At 36.2% G+C, this 21626-nt stretch overlaps 1 protein-coding gene across 1 annotated transcript in view; it reads right to left on the bottom strand.

Moving 5' to 3' along the window:
* Nucleotides 1–224: 224 nt before the first annotated feature.
* The window catches only part of GCC2 (GRIP and coiled-coil domain containing 2), a 32047-nt gene continuing 10645 nt past the window's right edge, over nucleotides 225–21626 (bottom strand). Inside the window, exons 9-23 of the mRNA XM_062601646.1 lie at nucleotides 21503–21601; nucleotides 19523–19642; nucleotides 18179–18343; nucleotides 17706–17810; nucleotides 16922–17084; nucleotides 16154–16254; nucleotides 15936–16013; nucleotides 14147–14284; nucleotides 11942–12063; nucleotides 10009–10185; nucleotides 8339–8556; nucleotides 7058–7252; nucleotides 6092–6231; nucleotides 5057–5258; nucleotides 225–3915 (exon numbers count right to left, since the gene is read on the bottom strand). Coding sequence (XP_062457630.1) covers nucleotides 3845–3915; nucleotides 5057–5258; nucleotides 6092–6231; nucleotides 7058–7252; nucleotides 8339–8556; nucleotides 10009–10185; nucleotides 11942–12063; nucleotides 14147–14284; nucleotides 15936–16013; nucleotides 16154–16254; nucleotides 16922–17084; nucleotides 17706–17810; nucleotides 18179–18343; nucleotides 19523–19642; nucleotides 21503–21601 — 2094 coding nt within the window. The 3' untranslated portion in view covers nucleotides 225–3844. The remainder of the gene's footprint in view (nucleotides 3916–5056; nucleotides 5259–6091; nucleotides 6232–7057; nucleotides 7253–8338; nucleotides 8557–10008; nucleotides 10186–11941; nucleotides 12064–14146; nucleotides 14285–15935; nucleotides 16014–16153; nucleotides 16255–16921; nucleotides 17085–17705; nucleotides 17811–18178; nucleotides 18344–19522; nucleotides 19643–21502; nucleotides 21602–21626) is intronic.

Genomic DNA, 21626 nt, shown 5'->3' with positions numbered 1-21626 from the left:
CTTGTATCCAGTACACAGAAATATAGAACATGGTTATTGTGTTCAAAAGTAAAGACTGCACTGCTACAACAGTGGCCCTTCTACAGTAGATCGATACACTCTTTTCTCTAATAAATACTACAGTAAATATCCCCTTATTTTCTGCCTTGAAACAAATCAACTAATTATCATTTTCTCAGCTAACAGGCATTTGAGGGGAAGACAAAACAAAAAAGGTACACAGCTGAGTAAAGATGAATTTTATTGAAGTGATGCCACATGGAAAGGATATCACTGCTTTGAGTCATGTTTCCAACCAAACCACTTTTTATACAGTCAGACTAATAATTCTGAAATTACTGCAACAAATACTTATTTTTACCTCTTTATACATTTGATGTCTCAGTTAGTGGGAGGTAACCACTATTTGCAAGGTTCTGAAAGGCATTTTCACAGTACCAGCAACAGTAGAACTATTAGGTGAAGTTAAGAAAGTATTGGTGCACCAGGTGAACTCAAGGCACAAGTCAAAGCATAGGCAGTAAAGCTGCTTTCAGAACTTCTCAGAACATCCTTATAAACACAAGTTTCTAAAGATCTCTCCACAATTTCAAGATAAAAAAAAAAAAAAAAAAAAAAAACAGAGGAAAAGGATGGAGGGAGATACGGAAGATCAGAATTTAGAATGGAATCTAACCACATAGCCTCTCAATTATGCTTTGAGAAAAGAAGAGGGGGAAGCACCTCTCCCCCCCGCCACTCAAATGTATGACCTCTAATATTGGTTCCCTTTGGCCGTTCCCTGAACCCCAAATCCAACTAACCACATCTACACTACAGCCTTACAAGTTCTTGCCTTCCTGTTTTTCTTTTGGAGCATATTTAGCGTGCACAGATGGCTATCCGTTCTGTGGAAGGCAAGAACACAGAAGGCATATACTGCTGCCAATCCAGTACACGTAAGCAGCCAGTATACAGAGGGCCGCCACAGTGCACACCCAGGCCTGGGAACTCAGAAGCCCTCCCATTTTTGGTTATTTACCTGCTTTCTACATATACTCTACATAACGACAATAGCTAGAGGATTTGTTTGTTTGTTTGTTTTTAGAATGTCTGTGATCTCCTTAAGGTTGGGCTGAAGGTAGGCTGATAGAAGAGTAAGATTTGGTCCTAAGCTTATAAACTCTTTGGGCATGGGCTACATTTTCTGGGAAACATCCTAACAACTACGGCACTGTAAAAAACAATCATAAAAACAGAAAGCAAAGCCACATTGCTCTTCCAAGAAAGAGCACCACAATATGCCAAGGAACAACAGTACGAGTTATAATTTTAGATTACTTTTTGACAGTAAATCACAGCTAGAGTGCTATATATTACAAATGCAAATATATGAAATATAAAATGTTTACTATGCAAAATAATCCTGCTTCCAGTCAACATTCTATGCCATTTACTGCAAGTGCATTTTAGATTTTGATATATTTGCTTTCTTCAGACAGTTGCCACAAAGGCAAGTTCTGGCAACCTGAACTGCTACTAAATTGTATTCTATAGTTACTAAAATATTTTTACATTAATCTTTCAAGACCTTAAACTTCCGAAGTAAAAAACAAATATAGTAATGCAAGAGGTGTCCATTACATTCAGAAGTATAATACTTGAGATCTACTAAAATCAGTGAGCATGCAACTCCGACCTGAAGAAAAGTCAATGAGCAACTGGTATTAAATACAGCCAGGGATATATGATACTTATATATATTTATTCACAGTTTACAATGTTAAATAATCTACAGTTCTGAAATATGTGCATTTTAAGAGAAGTTGTCACAGCTGTTGAAAGTTGAGCAGACATGCAGAAAAGACTAAATCAGGTCAGCAACAAACTGAATTTGATTAAAAAAAGTCATACCATTTCACTCATGTGCTTCCATTGTTAAAACTGCAGCAGCAATGACTTGCACTTATTTTTTTAATGCATATTTGAAACCCCTTTTCCTCTAGCTCTGGTCTGGCACACTTTTAAATAACATTAATGGAGTCCAGAGGCAAATTATAGAGTTTGGAATTAAACATCTGAGATATGGAGTGAGTCATCAATGCTGAAGATATGGTTATGGTTTCAAAAGCAGTGAAAGAAAGCCTGAATGTAGCCTCATGTTGGCTCTATTTTTCCAGCCTGCAGATGCCCAAGAGACTCATCCCTGCTCTCCCAAATGACAGTTCTGTGATCTGAAAGTCCACACCAAATGTTTCCAGTTAGAGGAGGGAAGGTACTTAAAACTGTGCAGAAAATAATTAATCCAAATAAAGACCTTTGGCTTTGTCAGCTAAGTGCTGAAATATACATAAGAAGCCAAAAAATGAAGAAGCCAAAAGCACAGTTGCTGAACAGTTTATTCTCAAAGTGGGCTAATTTTTTCTGCTCTTATGTCCAGATTAATCTCAGTCCTGAATAAGGTAATATTTAAGTGAAAATGACTTCCTCAGGGCCTCAACTAGGAAAGAAAGAACACAATTTAGTATATATTCCAGGGAATGACTTAACACTGTAAAACAGCACAGAGGAGATGAAAAATAAAGAGCGATGAAAAAATTAAAAGACTCCAGTTGGAAGATGAGCAGGATGTACAAGCAGGTGTACATATTTTACTAATATACAAATAAATTAAGATAGTGAAAGGTAGCATAGGCTAGAAACACAAAAAGAAGATTGAAGAAAGAAGTGCTGTGTTCATATTCTATAGCAGCGATGTTTTTTTTTTCTTCTTCTTCTGAAGAACCTGGAACAGAGCCTAAATCACCTGTGCAAACAAGCTGTGCAAAGAAGATGTGTGTAAACACAGAGAAGTGAGAGAGAAGGATGCGACTTCTTCAATCATGTACCTACCAGCAAATGCTTTTTCCTTTCTCTCAGAAATTATTCTTAGGAAGCTGGCCTATAAACTGAGATTCTTCCTTTACTGTCTCTGTATGACTAAGTCAGTGTAAGTGGTCTTTTCACTCAAGCATAGGCATCACTAAAGAGTGATGCTATGCTTCTTCCCAGTCTTTGTGACTTTCAGCTTGAGGTTTAAAAGTCACAGTTTAAGCCCCTTCTTGTGAAGTTACAGCTCACTTATGACCTCTGATTCTCCCAGTAACATCCTGAGACTTCCACAGTTGCTGTTGATCTCTACCACAGTACCACACTTTAGGTGTGTCAAACATTATATTTTATAATACAACATTTTGTAGACCTTCACCTTCCTATTTTCAATTAACCTTTAGCACAAAAGCATAACCAAGACTAAGCTTTTAGTCAGCTCAAAACAGAAAATATCATTTCTGCTTGGAAACGATCTTTCAAGAATTTAAGTGTCACTACAGAGAGGAATTACCTTGATTTTTAGCTTCTTCAACATGCAGAAAATAGCATGAACCATACGGAGTAGTAAGCTGAAAGCAAATATGTGAAAAACTGTGAACACTTCAAAATGCTTTAAGTCTAAAAGTCTAGTTATTCCAGTTACTACATTATGTTTTAAACCAGTATCACAAGACCCGTCACAGATTTGTCAAACTCTGTTTCCAAATAACTTACAATCAATTTGTCACTTCTCATATGCTTCTGATCATCATCTTTTTTTCTTTTTTTTTAAAATGCTTACAAGAGAACTAAGTAGATCATTGCTGTCAGGACATAAAACAGGACAGTCTTTCAGAACTGAGGGCTTCTTAGACTAGTCTACAAAGCTCAAAATAACACAGGGAAACAAAAATATATTGGTCAATGCTACAATTCTTATGAGTTACTCCTCTACATTAAGATTTCTGTTTGTGCAGCTGTGGAATATATTTAAAAAATGGGTATTTCTACTGTCTCATCGAAGTCCTGACCAGCTGTGGAGGTACGAAGCCCACCCAGAGGACCGTGAGGTATTTTCTTCGTCACCTGAAGGAAAAGAAAAACGTACCTTAAGTTTATGAAACTAGACATTGAATTATTTGGTTTGGTGACCTTGATTTTTTTCTCCCCTTTGTCAGTTTTCAAATGCTGTCCTTGTAAACTTGCTGACAAGGTAACAACACTCAGTACTCACACTCAGGTTACTGAAGTCATGTACATGCATTTTTACCATCATGTACACTTTATTTTGGGTACTTTAAAGAGCTTCTTAAAATTCTTATCAGCTTTCCCTGAAAAATTCAGTCAGCATTCATTAACAGAACATCCCGATTCTATGGATATAATTTACCTCTTATCTTTCCAAATGCAAATCCTTTCACGCAAAGCATTACTTTTAAGCACTAATAATCAGTGAAAAAATATCCCACATTAATAAGGATTGTGGCACTGAGTTTTTCTCAATATAATTTTTTTTAAATAAAGTACAGGTCAGCTGCTCATGAAGTACAAGCAGCTACACCTTACTGAAAAGGTGCAGAGAATCACTTAAAAAGTTTAAGAGGACAAATCTGAAAATAGAATATCTGAACAGGGGCCAGAACACTATTATTCAGTCAGCTTTTTGGGTTAATTTCTTACAAAGGCTTAACTCTTCTCCTTCCTTTCCAAGTCTCTATATGTCTTAAACTAAAATTAAGTTCTGCTGAAGTGATTTTTCAAAGCTAACATACTGATACTAAATATTAGATCTGCAATATGGCCTTGTGAGGACCACTTCTAGTATCTTTTCATAACATATGCCGAAAGAACCCCCATCCATTTATAGGAACCTCTACTTTCATGTCACTTTAGCAGAAATCTCTAATTTTATTCAAAATACGAACTCATTTTTCTAAGAAAGAAAAATCCAAACAAACATAAACCTTCTCTTGTTAAAGTCAAGCAAATATATATAATTATTTCAGAAGTAGTTATACCTTTACCTTAATTTTATTTATACTTTGGGGTATTTGTTCTGTTTTATGAAAGTTTTAATACTAACTCCCTCGCTTATTACTAGCTTATTGGCACTGAGAAACACAAAGCGGAATAGCACAAACGTCTATGTAAATTAAAGCACAAAACTTCAGTTGTCTTTTCTATATTCACTTTTTTTTAAGTCAATGTTTTGAACATAAGGGCATACCTTGGGCAATTGCAACTAGCTTTCCTTTCTCTTCTGGGCTGAGCTGCAGCATGGTATCTATTACTGGAAGAAGCCTCTCTCTCTCACTTCCTGATTTTAGAAATATAAATTGCAATAGAACATTCTTCAAGTATTCTAGGTTAGCCACAGACTTCTCTCTCTCTTGATTTCTTTCCAATCTTCTTATTTCACTCTTAAGAAGCTGCAGATGAAAAAAACATACAATATTCTTTGCTTCATATAATGGATAATTGAACAAAAGCCTTTTGAAAAACAGAGCAAGTTATGCAACTTGCTTCTGAAAGAACAGCATGAGCTCATCAACATACTTGGTAATGAATGAAACCCAAAGAGGTGACAATATTGTACAGAAATAATTTCGTATTGATCTAAAATAATAGTATATCTCCTTAGTAGAATAACTTAACCATTCCATTTCAGTGATCAGGATTAAAAATTGAACAGCTAAATATGCAAACTGGATCAAAAGTTTAACAAAATTAATTATGAAGCAATTTATATAAGAAAGCTTAGCATGCTTAGCTAATCGGTTGCTTCAAAAATGTTCCCAGAAAGCTCAAGGAGGTACAATCAAATCAAACCAAATTCTATTAGTGCCTGTATGTCTTAAAACACCTTTTAACTTAAACCGGTTAAAAAGGGTTACAGAAGGAGAAACTTGACATAACATTTCTCTTGGAATGTGCTGTTTTTGTCTGAGTGAAAACAGTGAAAGGCTCTTGATTAGATGTTAAAACCTCAGACTCTGAGGGTTTTGATTTTAAACGGTCACCCCACCCTCCAAAAACCCTTAGGAAGCTGGTGGGTGTGGTTATTGAGGCACTTTGGAAGTGCTAATTAGCCCTGCAAAATAAAGCATAGACACCTCTTTCCCCCAAACACCAAGTTAACTTTCTCTAATCAACAAATTTTTAAATGTTGGAATTTTCTGAAAGATATTTGGTATTAAACATTTAGTCTGGGGCATAGACTGTAGAAGTTAGAGCTGTTCTCACATTTCCAGTGTCTGCTAACCTTGATTTGTTCCATTAAGATTGCATTGGTTGCTTCTGATTCACGAAGTAATATATTCAAGTGATCAGCACTCTTCGCTGTTGTGTTTAGCTTCTGAATCAGTTCATCCTTGGTCAGCTCTGTTTGCCACTGAGGTGGCTCTGCAATTAATTGGAAAAGAAAACTGAGAAAATGATAAACCATTTACACTTACTTTATGATACTAAATTGACATTAGGACTTTAATAATGTAGTTTTAGGTCTATATAGGAAATAAAATCTACACAAAGTCAGACTTCCAAATTAACAGCTATCATTTCTGCTGCTGAATGTTCAGGTTGTTATCTACTTTTATATACGTAAATGTTTTGGAAGCAGATCGGTGAATCAGTTCAAAGTAAGCCAGAACACGTGGTTTTGTTTTAACCCTCATTACTAACTCATAGATGGGAACTTTCAAAATTTCTCCAGAAGTCTTCAATAGACTTCTTAAACCTAATTAAATACTACTCTATATTTTTCTACTTTTTGTCTTAAGACATCATTCTTCAAGCTGGCTATCATTTAACCAAAAAAAAAAAACCTATCAATTAATTCCTGTTCTACTCAGCCACAAGACAAACAAAGATTCCTTTCATTAAATGAATTAGATCAATATGCAACTGTCTCTAGTAGAGACTAGTCCAGAATACTCCAAGTCCTTTAACTATTTACAGATTTACTGACTTGTTCATTGTTTTCCCGTTAGGAAGTCAATATATATGGAATATTCAAATCATAAAATCTTGTAGCAACATTTTATTGTTAGCCCTCACTCAAGGACAAAAATCATATTGAAGCTCAGGACACTGTATACTCAGTGGCACCAAATAGACTGGTGCCTTAAACCTGAAAGCATGAAAACATAATTTTCTCAGATATTTTGAGGGTACAAATTTCTGTAACTAATATAGGCAAATGCTTTGAAAAGCCACACATTCTATTTACCATGTTTTGCTTCGGGGGAGTTCAAAAGTTGTTCCAAGGATGGTACATAGGTGCTGGCAGAAGAGACAGACTCTGTGTCAGTTGTTTCCATGCCTTCTCCCTCTTCCCTAGCTACAGCATGCATATCAAGAAGAGGAAGGTCAGTGTTTCGCCGTTCTCTTAAGTTCTTTGTTGTTGGATTTGAAACAGCTGGACCTGAAAGATAACCACTGATGTTTGTCATCAGAAGGAAACGGACCAGGCTACTTCATAGGTGTGACTGTCTTAAATTACAGAAGAGTATATAAAATGCAGTCTTCTAAAAGGCAGGGGGAGGCAGGGTGAAGAAGGAGAAAATAAGATATACACCCACCATTTACAATAAAAACTATATCCTTTCTCCTCCAAATAACCACTTAAAATCAAAGCTATTTGTTTAGCTCAGTTGGTTAGAGTGTGGTGCTGCTAATGCCAAGGGCGCGGGTTCAATCCCTGTATGGGCTACACTTGAGGGTAAGACTAGATGATCTCCAAAGGCCCCTTCCAACCTTACCATTCTATGATCTACATTTGATTAGTAATGTTAATTTCATGCAGTTCTGCCTGCAGATGTGTTATAATTATGACAAGAGCACCAAGCATTTTTCATGCAAATTAGAATTAACTTCTTTGAAGTAGTCCTGCAGGTGATGTAAATAAGCCTGTTTTATTATTTAACATGTTTTCCTGCTGCTTCAGTGCAATCAGTTACTGCACTGCAGTTGAGACATTAAAATACGGAAAGAGTAATTTCTTGAACTGCTACCACTGCTTGGCAAACAAATGCCTGACTTCAACAATATGTTCACTATTCGTACACCTGCTGTATGAGTCTTAACTTTTGATTTTACTGTGTCAAGTTGAAGTACTTTTTAAATATATTTATACTTTTATTTTTAAGGTTACTAAAGTTAAACTGATACAATGCAATCAAACTTTGTTAAGAATTTAGCCAAAGTCCAGTAAACTCCAAAATCTGAGACAAACTGGTAAGAGCACATCATTACAAGCATTTTTCCTCCACCTTTCTGACAACAAAGATACTGAAGAAAGAGAAACGATGCTGATTCTGAAGTGACAGTAATAACAAAAGACCCTTTCTTTACTTGATATTAGTGGATTTATATGGCATGCTGCCAATTCTCTGGGAAAAGTTTCATGTGTATTAGAGACCCATCCATAGCAGTGAACTTTCAGACTCTGTCTCAGCTACACAAATTTGCATCTATCCCAAGAAAACCTGTTTTTATGATTGAAAGTTACCTTTAGCATTTGGTTCACTCTTGAGTTGGAAGAACTGGGCTTCTACCCTGGACAGCTGTTGCTGAAGCGTCTCTACTGTTTTCCTGTGCTCTTCTTGCAGGTTCCTGACTTGATCTCTGAAATTGTTCCGGAGAGCTTCATTCTGAGCTGTCAGCTGACTCAAAGTCTGGGCATGCTCTGTTTTCATGACCATGTTCTCAGACTGTATTGTGCAGAGCCTGAAAACAGTGTACACACAAAACACAAGAAACAACAAAAATCTGACGGTGAATTTTGTGTTACAGCTTTCAGAGTAGTAGTTTTAATTTTTGTGTCTATAATCATGCAACTTTTTCTCATTTAAATTTCTCTTTTCAAAAAACAAACATGGGACTGAAAAAAAATGTATTTATTCCCTATCATATGAAGGTATTGTGCTAAATGAATATTTGGTTTTATTTCAGAACACAAAATGCAAAGATCTTAAAAAAAAAAAAAAAAGAAAAAAAAGTAAGTATTGGAAACACTCTGGTTTACACATTCTTAAAATCTGAAACTGCAGTATGACTGTTAACTAGTGTTGCACAGGTCAGGTCACATATCTTATATTTTTCTTCCTTTAACATTTACCAACATTTATGCAGGACTTTCAAAAACATAAGGTTCCAAGAAGCTAAGATGGATTTTTTTAGCTTCAAAATCCAGTGCACACACACACAAAAACAGTCTATACCATAGCAGTTGTACTCAGTTTGGAGGCACTCCAGAAGCAATACTGTCAAAGAGTAATTAAACAAGTGCACATACAGAAAAACTAATCATGGGATTTACCCTTAAAAGCCTGCAAACTGAAATTTAGCCTTAGCAGCCAGGAGCTAGTTTATGTGGGTATACAGGTAACCTACAGTGATATAGGCAGTTTCTAAACATCTGCAGAAAGACATGACTTGGTTGGTTACAGTGCATCATCATGCGAACACAAGGAACAGATGAAACAGTGCAAAGACAGACAAGTCAGAAAATCCCTAAGACTAAGCTGTAATTTCCAACAACTGTCTCATGTGAGTTTGTGTAACCTTAAAAGAAAAAAAAAAAAGGCAAAGCCAAGGAAAGGTTCTTTTGAGAGCTCTAGTATTAGGTACCCCCATACCCTTGTGATTTTTTGAGATGAGACACAGATAATATAGATTTCTTTCACTTTGCGAGAAATAACAAGTCAGGACTGTGAGAAGCAGGTATTTCATTATCTTCCATAAGACTGCCATTTGGTACACAAAGGACTGTATATTCTGTCAATTAAATTGTTTGCTCTGCCTATAACTAGGTTATTTCCCTCACAGAAAATGGGTACATAAAATTTAGTTGATCATTCTGACACAGGTGTATTGATGAGCATCACATTTAAAAATAGTTACTAAAATCAGTATGTTTAAATATTTTTTTAAATGTGATAGTTAAATAGGAAGGTAGAAAACTTGCAGAAACCTCAAACTCTGGCTGCTGCGTAGTTTTCATTGCTGAAACTTCTGAAGGTTGACGAAGAGTAGCAAACAATTATTTTGAAAATTCTTTTTAACTTTCTCAACAATTATGCCCTTTTCTTGGGAAGCACAGTTCAAGACCAGATGCATGCCCAGGCTTTAGAAAGCTCCCACAAAACAAAATTTCTGTATCTATTCAAACAACCATACTTTTCCCGGAGTTCTGCCTCTTTTGCAACAGTCTCTTGCAGCATCTTATTGTGTCTTTCCAGCAGGGTGTCATGCTCAGACTGCAATGCTTGGAGTTCAGCTGCACTGATCTGTAAATTATGCTGTGTGTCTTGTAGTTTAACTTTAAGTTGATCTATCATCATTTCCAAGTGTTCTCTACAAGCGGAAAAATGAAAAGAATAAATTTTAAAGAGAATTATGTTATTTCATAACCTACATTACATCCACAACATTTTGGGTAGCTGATCTGAATTAATCTGTACTTTTTTCCAAGCAATGCAGTAGCACAACCACAATAATCCTAAAACATGACTATTATGAGAGTTCTGACTGAACTTCATCACAGCTGCAAAAAGATTGATCATATCCTATCTGAACGGCTGGAAACACAACTAATGGGGTAGAAAGTGTGACTACTGTAACTTTTACTTTGAAGAAGTTCAGAGAAATAAAACAAGGAGAGTAAAACATCAGATGCAGATAGGAAAAATCAATTTCTGCTTCAAAGGGAGGGAAGTTTGTTTGTTTAATAAACATATCAGTTTGATGAGACTGAACACAGGAGAGAGGAGGGTGGTTGGAGGAGATTTTCACCAAAGGAACAGAAAGCAACATCAATCCATAAAAATGGGTAAACGCTGCTGATCACAAATCAAAAGCAGACTTTCTTCTCCTTTTGTAAGTCAAACATGTTCTTACTCTATGCTTTCTGTATTTTTGTATGCAGACATCCCCATCATTTCCTAAACTACACATTTAGCCAACCTTTAGAGTTGATGCCCAGAAATAATTTCTTTGAAAACTGTTTCCACTTATTTATTATTTGAGTACCTGTCTACTTTGTTTCCAAAGTGACCCTCTTTCACAATAGCTTAAAAATACCACAACTTCTTAAAATTCTGCCGAGACACAAAGAAATACAACTTTCACAGTTTGCTAGCCTCAGAGAAAAGACGAGGTAGATGGAAGAGCAAACCCCCTCACCTAATTCCTCTAACAAAAGTCTCCCTCTGGTGGATTTTCAGCAGTAATTGTGCATACTATTTTCAGATCTGTGCCAGAAATTACCTGTGTCATCTTACGCATCAAGATTCAGTTTGTCACCAAGGACAGCTATCAACGACCTACTTTGACAAATAGATCTGTTTTTGTATTTGAACAGATTTTCTGAAGTGGCTCTGAATTTACATGGCTTACAACTATGCTTAAATGACTTTCAGAGAACTTCTGGCAATGCAACTTTTCAGTTTTCCCCTTGTGTAACAACTGAAAAAAATCCTATTATTTCATGAATCTGATAGAAAAAGTCTAAGTTGATGACTGAAGTGGCAGCTAGAGCCTTATCTACACTAAACAATGCTTACTTCCTACAAAAGTTCAAAATGAGCTCAGCTGAAGAGCAGCAATCTCTTAGCTGGAAATGAGTTTTTGCTTCAATGCTTTTCAGAGAAAATGATGTGTCAATTTTACACAGAAAGTGAGGATTAACTCTGCTCATTTAAAAACAGAGAAAATCCTCCCAATACTTCACTTCTCTCTTGCACTGTGACAACAACAGGTAATCTGCTCAAAAATAAATGTTTGAGCAAAAGACAAATAAATCAAGGAATTAGAAACTAACATAGTACCAGCTACAGACTAAGGTGTGGTACAAATTAATGACCTCTTTCGACAGCTGTAGCTACAATTAGAAACTCGGGTCAGAGACAAGATAGGAAAACAGAGCTATCCACTCAATTTTATTTAAACTAAAGGAAACTGGGGAGGCAAACCACCTCCCTTCTGTCATTTTACTTGTTCTAGCAAAAAGTTATACACTTGAAATTGCTTGTGCTTGCCTTTGCTAGTCTTTGACAAATGATACCCAGGAATCAGTGTTTTCTGTAGGTATATAAAATAATTTTGGTTTTACCTTTCTTGCTTGGCTCCCTCAGTTTCTGTCTGAGAAGCAGATCTATTCTTTTGTTGTTTTAGAACGTTATGAACACGGACTTTGTAACTCTCAAATTCGGAAGTAACAGTTGCTTGTTCTACCTATCATGTAGAAAACAAACCCATAATAAATTGTGCTATTGACTACTGCCCATTTATTTTCTCTGAAGTGAAATGCCTCTTGCATAAAATATAAAATAAAGTTGCATTTCTTTCTTTTGAATGGATAATTAAAAAGACAGTTATCATAACAGAACAATGTTTCTTTAGTTTTTAATCAAACTATAGTAAAATTTGAAAAATAAATATAAGAGGACACTCATATTGTAACATACCAGTTATCAAAAAATTGTCTTTCAAATTCAAAAGTTACATTCAACAGATATTCACAACCAAAGGACTCTTCTATCAAATAGCTTTGAAGGAAGACAAAGATGGAAAAATAAGTAAATAAATGGATAATCCTGTCTTCTTTTTAAACTACCCAAGTGTCAGAATTCAAAGATGAAAGAAATGTTTGAGTCACTCTTGAGCTAGTAACATAATGGCAGGCATAATATTCTAGTTGACCTCTGTAAGGGCATTTGGTTCATCTTCTCTTTTAAACTTACCCAATACATATGTTTGGTTTCTGCAGACATACAGAAAATTACCCCACAAAAAAGTGGCTTTGTCCTTTAGCATAATACAGCAAGTAAAAATTATTCCATCTGAAAAATACCAACCTTTAAATACTCTTGTGTATTCCTCTAATAAACCACAGACACGGGTTTTCATTCTTGTCTCTTAAGAGAAGCTTACAGGAGTCAGTTTCAGGTGAATTAATTACTCATTCTTGAGATTACCAAAATCCACCTCTTGCATAACAGAACATTTTATTCTATTTCTCTTCAGTTGAACTGCTAAGTGAATTTCCACAGTGCTGAGCCTAACTAACCACTGCTCCAGCTCTCCTGCAGCGTGAAAGATTTGTGTGCATTTTCTTTAAACTAATCCTTCTCTTTTCCTGTAGTCAAACTGTATTTGTACAATATTTCAAAGTCGTCTGGCATGCTCCCTTATACGTCAGCATAACTTTTCTACTGACCTACTATTGCTTTGATATCCCTCTTTCCTTTGGACAAGATTTTCCATCTGCTGTGTCAACAACCCCTATTTTTAATGCAGGGCACCTAAAGAGGAAAGCTGGTCTCCCAACAGCTTTAAGACATGTCACCACAGTAGATCTGTATTTTGAATAGTCTCATGATATCAATGAGCAAGTGACCATGGATAAGTATATCTTAAATCCTCAATAATAAAGATGGCACTTGTAAAATAGCAATCCATATTTTCCAGTACAACTCAGGCAAGTTTCCTGTAGCAGTAACCACAGAGTTTGCCCATTTCACTTCATCTTCTTACAATTTAGAAATTTCTTGAGGTTTTGTTCAAATCTTATTATTTATTCGCACCTACCATGCAATAGCATGTAGAGTGGTGCAGTATGCTATATAAACACAGTTTCAACAGAACATTATTCCTACTATATTCTGCACCTGTGCACTTTTAACATAAAGGTTAACTTTCAGGAACAACCAACATAGTTTCATATTAGGCCAAAAATAATTCAAAGAGTAACTCAGCAACAGTGCCAATTTCATGCATACCTCAGCTTCCATTAAAAAGCTGCTCATAAGGCAGTGTATTAAAAGGTGCTTGCAAATTCATTTTCCATAGAGGATTTTTTTTAAAGGGATAGTTATGTTAACTGTTCTTACATGGAACAAATAATATTCCATTGTAGGGTATTTTTGTTTGTCTTTTGGGTTCCTACTCCTACCCCCTCTTCTTTAAGGATTTATTGATACTTCTCTTTTCTCCACAGCATATGTTTGCTGATCATCTTAAACTCCCTCCCTTTCACCCTACCACAAAATTTTCAGTTCTAATGCAAACAAAAAGACCTACTGGCATATAAGGCTGCAGTCTAGACATTTCATCAGAAGTGATGCGTAACAATTAGGACAGAGTCCATTTGTCCTCTATATTGCTACTCAAATACTTCAAACACTGGGATAGTTCCCAATTTTTGACAGACAAGTAAGCAAGATAAGAGATCTGCAAAATATGTTTAGAGAAGCAGACACTGAGTAAAATACATCTCCTTCTAAAGGGTCTAACTTTGTTTCTTCTACCAGAGTACCTGGGCTGTTCTGCATTCTTCTTGCAAGGCTGCAATTTTTAACTGATAAGAAGTCAATGTACGCTGGTGCTGCTCCAAAGAAGTTCGCAGATGTTCCTGGACTTTATGCTTTTCTGATGCAAGCATAGCCACTTGAATCTGAAAAAGTCAGTTTGAAACTTAAGTTTCAAATATGACAGAGACTTTTCTTCCCCCTTCAAGTGAGCATGTCACAGAGCACACAGAATCCTAACTACAATAATTTCTGCGCAAGCTGAGTAAATGTAAAATTAAAATCCAATAAAAATAGCATAAAGGAGGGATATAGGTTACAATGTGCTTAATTAAAAATAAAAGGTAGAGTGTTTAAAGGGACAACTTGAGGAAAATACTGTGATGGGAGGTATCATTTGTTAAGAAAAATCATCCCCTCTTCCTTCCTCCCTCTGTTACCTTTCATTACATTCAATTCCTGTTACCAAGCCTTCACTGACAGTATTTTTACATTTTTTAATTGAACAGCTTCCATATTTAAATAATATTTAAAATTTATCCCCGTTACAAGCTTCAGATTGATCAGTCTTCTCTTACAAGGGAAAGAGAAAGGAAAGGAACAAAAAAAATTAAAAAAAAAAAATAAAAAAGAATAAGCAGTAAGCTAACTATCCTCTTAAAACAACGAACACCCTATACACGAAGCTTCAAAATACAGCAAATTAACAACTCCAAATCTAATTCTCTTCTTACAGATTTTTATATGCTGTTAATAAAAATTCCAAGACCACATATTGAATGAGAATACAAAGATTGTCATTCTGTATGCATGCATTTATGCAGGCACAAGCACTCATATACGTATGCTCTTTTTTCCTCAAGTCACTATTGTTCTTTGGGGAAAAAAAAAAAAAAAGCAGCAAAGATGCCATACAGAAGCACAACAGCCCCACAAACTGTGCATTTTAGAAGCTATCAATAGAGCTTAGACAGAGGGAGAAACTTGTCAGCCTGCACAGTTTCACTTATTTCCAAATCTAGTAGAAACTCAAACATTCATAGTTTTTAAAAAAAAAAGTGCACAAAAAATTCTGTAGCAGAAATGCAACAAAGTGAGTCATAGGGTGTTGGAGGGGAAAGCACAAGTCTCATACTGTGTATATTTTAAAATAAACCAGATAACTTGAAGTATTTTGCCATGTAATGGGTAATAATGAAAAAACCCACTGCCACAGGCAGAGATCCCAGAAGCATAAGATGAGCTTAAAAAAGGAATTATTTTCATTAATGAAGGAAGATTCATCATTGTCTATTAAAACAGGACAGCTAGATGCTATCCACAGCTTAGGAAGGCTTTGAGATGCCTACTGTCAAAGCTAGGAGCTACTGTAATGCTGTACTTTCCTTTAGCTTCTTATGCTTTTGACATGGGAATGCATCTGATTTTTCAAATCTTTCTTCCAAGCTCATGAAGATTGAAAATAATTTGGCAGGAAGAAAAATAGTTCTAGCCTACTTATCTTCTCATATGGGAACAGCTTATCTTTGTCACTCTTTATGCTTTCTTTTCTATTTCCATTGTTTTCTTTATTCTGCATCATCTAAATGCTCCTATATACATTGGCAATTTAAAGCACACTACAGGGGAAGTATCTGTGGGAAGCAGCAAAAAGACAAAGTTAACATAATAAATAGAACAGTGACCAGGTGTAAAAACAGCATGTTCGCATTCTTCAGTAAATGCTCCACCTGCCTAATGCAATCACACCCTTATTACTTAAATAAGGAGCCTTTTACTCAGAAAGAAGTTGCTTGCCTTATAGGTGTCCACTTGTTGTTGACTGGCTTCTAGCTCCCCTTTTAATGATGCCTGCTGCACTAGGTGGTCATTTTCCTGCATGATAAAATTAGCTAGTTAAAAACAAAGCAAAAAACCCCAAACCAAATCTAGCAACTTAATAATTCAGCTACAAGTCCAGCTTTTAAAAATTGGTTTAAAAAGCAGAATATATAGACATTAAGAGCTGTACTTACAGCTTGTTTTGAATCAGCCAGTTCTTTTTTGGTTTTCACAAGTAGTTGTTTTATCTTGGCATTTCTTTCCTCATCCTGTTGCATAGATGACTGAAGTGACTCTAATGCAGAAAACAGCAATTATGTGCAAGGGAAACTTCCCCCCTGTATTTCCTTAAAGATGTTGGAAAAATATTTAAACAAATTCTGGCAGATTTCCTAAGAGAACTGCAAACAAGTAGCTTGGATTAAGTTCAGCATAAGTATCATGTAGGTTTCTAAATAAAGCAATTTTCTTTAAGACTTATACTTAAGGATAGAAAGAAATGAAATTTTAAAAACATAGTAAAATTTTATTAGAATGGTATGCCAGAGTGAACCCACCTGTCAATTACTCACTTTCCAAAATTATGATTAAGTTAATGGGTAAGAAATACAGTTCATTAAGTAAGCCCTTTGGCTTTTATTTCTGAGTACTAGATCAAATGACTTATCATAGAATCATAGAATTAGTAAGTTTGTGAGGGACCTCTGGAGATCATCTAGTCCAACCTCCCTGCTCAGCCAGGGTCACCTAGAGCATATGAACACGTGACAGATTTTAAATCCCCAGACGACGACTATGATCTAGTCAAGTTTATTTTATGGAAAAGGAATTTTGACTTTGCAATCGTTTAGTATTTCCTGTAATCCTTTCTCTTAGTCATGACTTGAGAAAGTGTTTCTGAGTTGTATGTTACACCATTATTAAGTATACCATAGTGACTCCTGCTGTTATTGTTTACTCACTTATCTCTTCCTGTAGGGTTTCTTGTTTCTGTTTCTGAATCTCCTTTTCTTGCTCAAGATCTTCTATTTTACTGTCTTTATCAATAATCTTCTGATTAAGTTCTTTTACTAGCCTTTCATAATCAGCTATTTCCATATCCATTAGTGTACTCTTCTGAGCATCCTGAAAGTTATACACAGTGAAGTTACAGCTGAAAACCTGCCTTGGCTGCTGCTGAAGACTTAAAATACATTAAGAACTACTTTCTCCAGCTAACAAAAAGTTTATAACCTATCCACTCGCCCATCAAATTTTCATGCCTTCAGTAACTAATACGTTTTCAAACAAGAATCAAAAACATGGAAAAACAGTTACTAGTTTTAGCAAGTTTTAGCAGTTTTGCCAGTAGAAGTTTTGCAGGTACTAGTCCCTACCGCCTTCATTCACTAAAACAGAAACAGCTTCTGGATAATGTACCAGAGAATACTCCAGAGATCAGAATTCTATTCCCAGGGACCAGAATTCTAGTCCCATTTCTACTCACAGTATTTTGTGTAACAAGCTAAAAAAAATAGTAACCATGCCCTCCCTCCCAAATAAAAAAACACACACTTCAGGTCTCTAAACACAAAACCAGGGATAAAACTTGTCTCTTCCTTTTTGCATACCTTGAGCATTAAGGTCCTCAGAACAAGGTGGATGTTCTTTCAAGAACACTGAATACTTTCAAGAGTATTCAACATAGCACAATGGGCCAAACCTTTGGTAGTCAAACATTAACATGAACAGCAACAATTACTCTACCTTTCTGGCCAGCTCTAGTTCCTGCATGGTTTTCTGGAGATGCTTCTTTTCCTTCTGAAGTTGCATCTGAAGCTCCTCTAGTTCTCTGACAGCACCACTATGCTCCTGAAGTTTAAATACTTTTCAGTAATACAGTCTGATTTCAAAATACATGTCAGCATAGTACACCAATTTGCACACATATGCCACATGCACAATAAAGATAGGAGTCTTCAAGAAATGACAGTGCACTAAAGAATACCTCAAAAAATCAGGGAGTTTCACATTCTGTCACAAGCCCCAATCTACTCTAAGCGATGGGTTTGCAAAGTTGTGTCAATGAACAGATCGAACCTTCAAAAAGGCTGAATCAGGCAACAAGTATGGAATTTGTTCCATGAAAAAGTAAACCCAATAGTTTATAGAACTCTACTGAAAGTCACATTAAGTGAAAGTAATGCTTCATCTCACTTACCGTCTCTATGAAGTATTACCTTTGTTTTCTGTTCTTTTAGAAGCTTTTCAGCTTCCAGTTCTTTGTCAACTTTTGCTCTGGCTCTCTGCATCTCCAGTATCTGAGCTTCCAGCAGCTTAGCATTAGATTGCAGTGTTTCAACACGAGCTAGGAGGTCTTCATTAGCAGACTGTAACTGGTCATGCTAAAATGATCATAGTGGAAAGAGTGTAAAAAAGCTGAATTTCTGTGCAACAAGATACTCCACGTATTCCACATTAAAAAACCCACTGATTTCCACGCAGTTGCTTTACAAACAGCACTCCTACTTAACTATGATGTTGTAAGATCCTGTCCACATTAATTGTTTTGAAAAAGATTGAGAAATAGGCTAAAATAAGTCACTAGCATAGCTAGACTATTTTGTTCAGAGTATTTGGGCTACAATTGCAATATTTTAATAGGTTTATTTTGACATCTTCCGTATTTTATCTCAGTCTCTATCATGCAGGTTAAGAAGGAGGTGTAAGTGAAGGAAGCTGCCAAACACTTCAACAGTGATCTTGTTTACAAAACACTTTGTAACAACCTGAAAAATTCAGCTCCATCATAGTCAGAATATATGCTACAACTTTTTATTTCTTCTTACGCTATTCATTACTAGCTTCCATTTATAAGAACACAGTGGCCCAGGTGTATCTTGAACGGAGTTCTGCAGTGCAGTTCTCTGTGCTTGGCAGTTTGAATCTCAAATCCCAGAACTATTTCAGTTAGCTTTACAAAACATGTTTCGCAGCTCCTTAATTAGCATCTTAGACTCTTTTGACTTCTACTACAGTACTCCACAACGTGCCCCAAAGTTTGAACTCTTGTGAATGATGTAAAAATCTCATGATTATTTTAGTTTTTTTTTAATTCTCTTTTGATTAAATAACAAAAATATTTTGACTTAAAAAAGGAAAAAACTTAGCACTAAGGTTACTGTATTTAATGACAAGAATGAGAGAGAGAGTCACAGAAAGACCAATGAAAATTTGATGTTGATACAGATGTTATGTCCATCTGATACTATGGGAGGTATCAGGCATAAAAAGATTGAATTACGTTCAGCTGAAGCTAGTGTTGATCAGCTGCTCTTTTCTGTGAGGTAAATTAAACTTTTTGTTAAAGAGTGAAGTCACTCTGAATATCTATAATTTTGTTTGTCATAGCCCAGACAGACACCAGATTTGGGAGGCAGGGACGGAACAAAGAATTTCAACTAATGGACTTCGGTTATAAAAATACATACAGTAACAATCAAAGGAAGAAACTTCAGTTTAACAGACAGACACAATAACTTATATATATTAATTAATAGCTCCGACACACATATAGAACTAACCTCCTGGGATGACATCTGTAGCTGTCTTGTGAGGTCATCTATCTGACGTTCAAGATTATTTGCTCTGCCTTTTTCAGAATCCAGCTGTTCTCCTTGTTTATCGTATTCTATCAAAAGGTTCTTAGCGCACACACATTAGAAAAAGCTTTAATTTTTACTATACACATTGTTTGCTTGAGTACACATTAAACCTCAGGCACTTATTTAACTTTCTAGTAGTTCAGCATATAACTCATCGCAACATCAGAAACAGAGTGAAACTAAAGCTATATTTCCATTATAGGCTCTGTTAGAAATTCTTTTGAGTCCACAGAATCAGAGTAATTCAGGTTGAAAGAGATCCCAGGAGGTCTCTAGCCCAGCCTCTTCCTTAAACAGGGTCAGCTGTGAGGTCAGACCAGGCAGCTCAGGGCCTTGTCCTTTCAGGTCTTGAAAACCTCCAAGGAAGTAGGTGACAAAACCTCACTAGTCAGCCTGTTCTAATGCTTCATTATCCTCAAGGCAAAAAATTGTGTCCTTACATGCATTTGGAACTTCTTGTTTCAATTTCTGATTATTGTCTCTTACTCTGCACTGCCATAAAGAAGCTGGCTCCATTTTCTTGGTAACTTCTTTGTACGTACTAGGAGGTTGCTATTAGGACCCCCCTGAAGTCTTCTCTTTTCCAGGCTGAGCAAACTCAGCTCCCTTGGCCTCATGCATTATGTATTCCAGCCCCCTAACTATCTTGGTCACCCTCCACTAGATTCACCCCAGGTTATCAATATTTTTTGTGTATTAGGGTACCCAAGACTAGATGATGTAATATTCTAAATGTCATCTTGCAAGTGCTGACCAAAGGGAAAGAATGACTTCCCTCAATCTACTAGCTGTGCTCCAACTCATACAACACAGGATGCTGCTGGCCACCTTTGGTACCAGAGCACACTCTTGGCTTACACTGAGCTTGCTGTCTACCAAGACCGCAAATCCTTTTCAAGTCAGGTGCTCCCTAGCCACTCACTCACCAACTTGTCCTGCAACCCATGTCTAACATGCTCTAGGTGACCCTGCTTGAACAGGCAGGTTGAACTAGATTATCTCCGCAGGTCCCTTCCAACCTCAACCTTCTGTGTGATTCGGTTCAACAAATACAGATGCAAAGGTCTCTGTTGGCCCATTCTTCCTGGCTGTCCAGTCCCTCTGAATGGCAGCCTTGCCCTCAAGTGTATTGACTCTTCCCCCCAGTTCAGTTTTGCATCACTGATAAGCATACACTTCAAGTCACTCAAAGAAGTTAAACACAAAAAGTGTCTGTATAGACTTCTGCAATACCCTACTTGTTACTAGTCTCCAGGCATCATACAGCTCTGAGCAGAGTTGTATTAACCACTACTCTGAGCAGAGCCATTCAACTTTTCTTTTTTTCTTCCTTTCTTTCTTTTAAACCCATTCAGATGCCTACCTATGTCAAACATCCTAACTAGGACAGGAGACTATTATGAAAGACTGTCGAAAGCCTTGTTAAAGTCAATGTAAATGACATCCACTGCTCTCTTTTTATTCACAAATCCAGTCATTTTGTCACAGCAGGTAATCCGGTTGGTCAGACATGCTCTATCCTTGGTAAATCCATGCTTACTGTTCCCTATCACCTGCTTCTCCTTCATGTGCCCAGAAATGTACAGTAATTGTCAGCTTGTGTCTTTACCACTTAAAGACTTTCTAACTGATTCCCAATTTTATGTAGTTTGAAAATTTTGTAAGAACGGATTTGCCTTGGCAACCTGTTTTTTGATACATATGATACTACATCTAAAGAGGTCTAAAAATAACATCCCACAGAAAGGAAGTACCTTATTTTCTTTTGACAGCAGAGTTACATTACTGAACATTCCTTTATTTAGAATTCAGTGCAGCTGAATAGCCATGTCAAACATACTTTAGCAAAGTATTTTCCTGACATTTAACTGTCTTCTGTAGACATGATTCTAATCTTACCTTATAGCTTTCAGCTCCTTGAATGACATCTTTCATCGAAGAGGATAACTGATCTTTTTCTGATCGAACCAACTCCAATTCTTCTCTCAGAGTCTGCACCTTATTACAAAGAAGTGTGTGTCAT

Source organism: Rhea pennata, chromosome 1 (assembly GCF_028389875.1).
Source record: "Rhea pennata isolate bPtePen1 chromosome 1, bPtePen1.pri, whole genome shotgun sequence".
NCBI lineage: Eukaryota > Metazoa > Chordata > Aves > Rheiformes > Rheidae > Rhea > Rhea pennata.
Note: the sequence above shows the minus strand (reverse complement) of the source record. Positions and strands in the feature narration are given on the sequence as shown.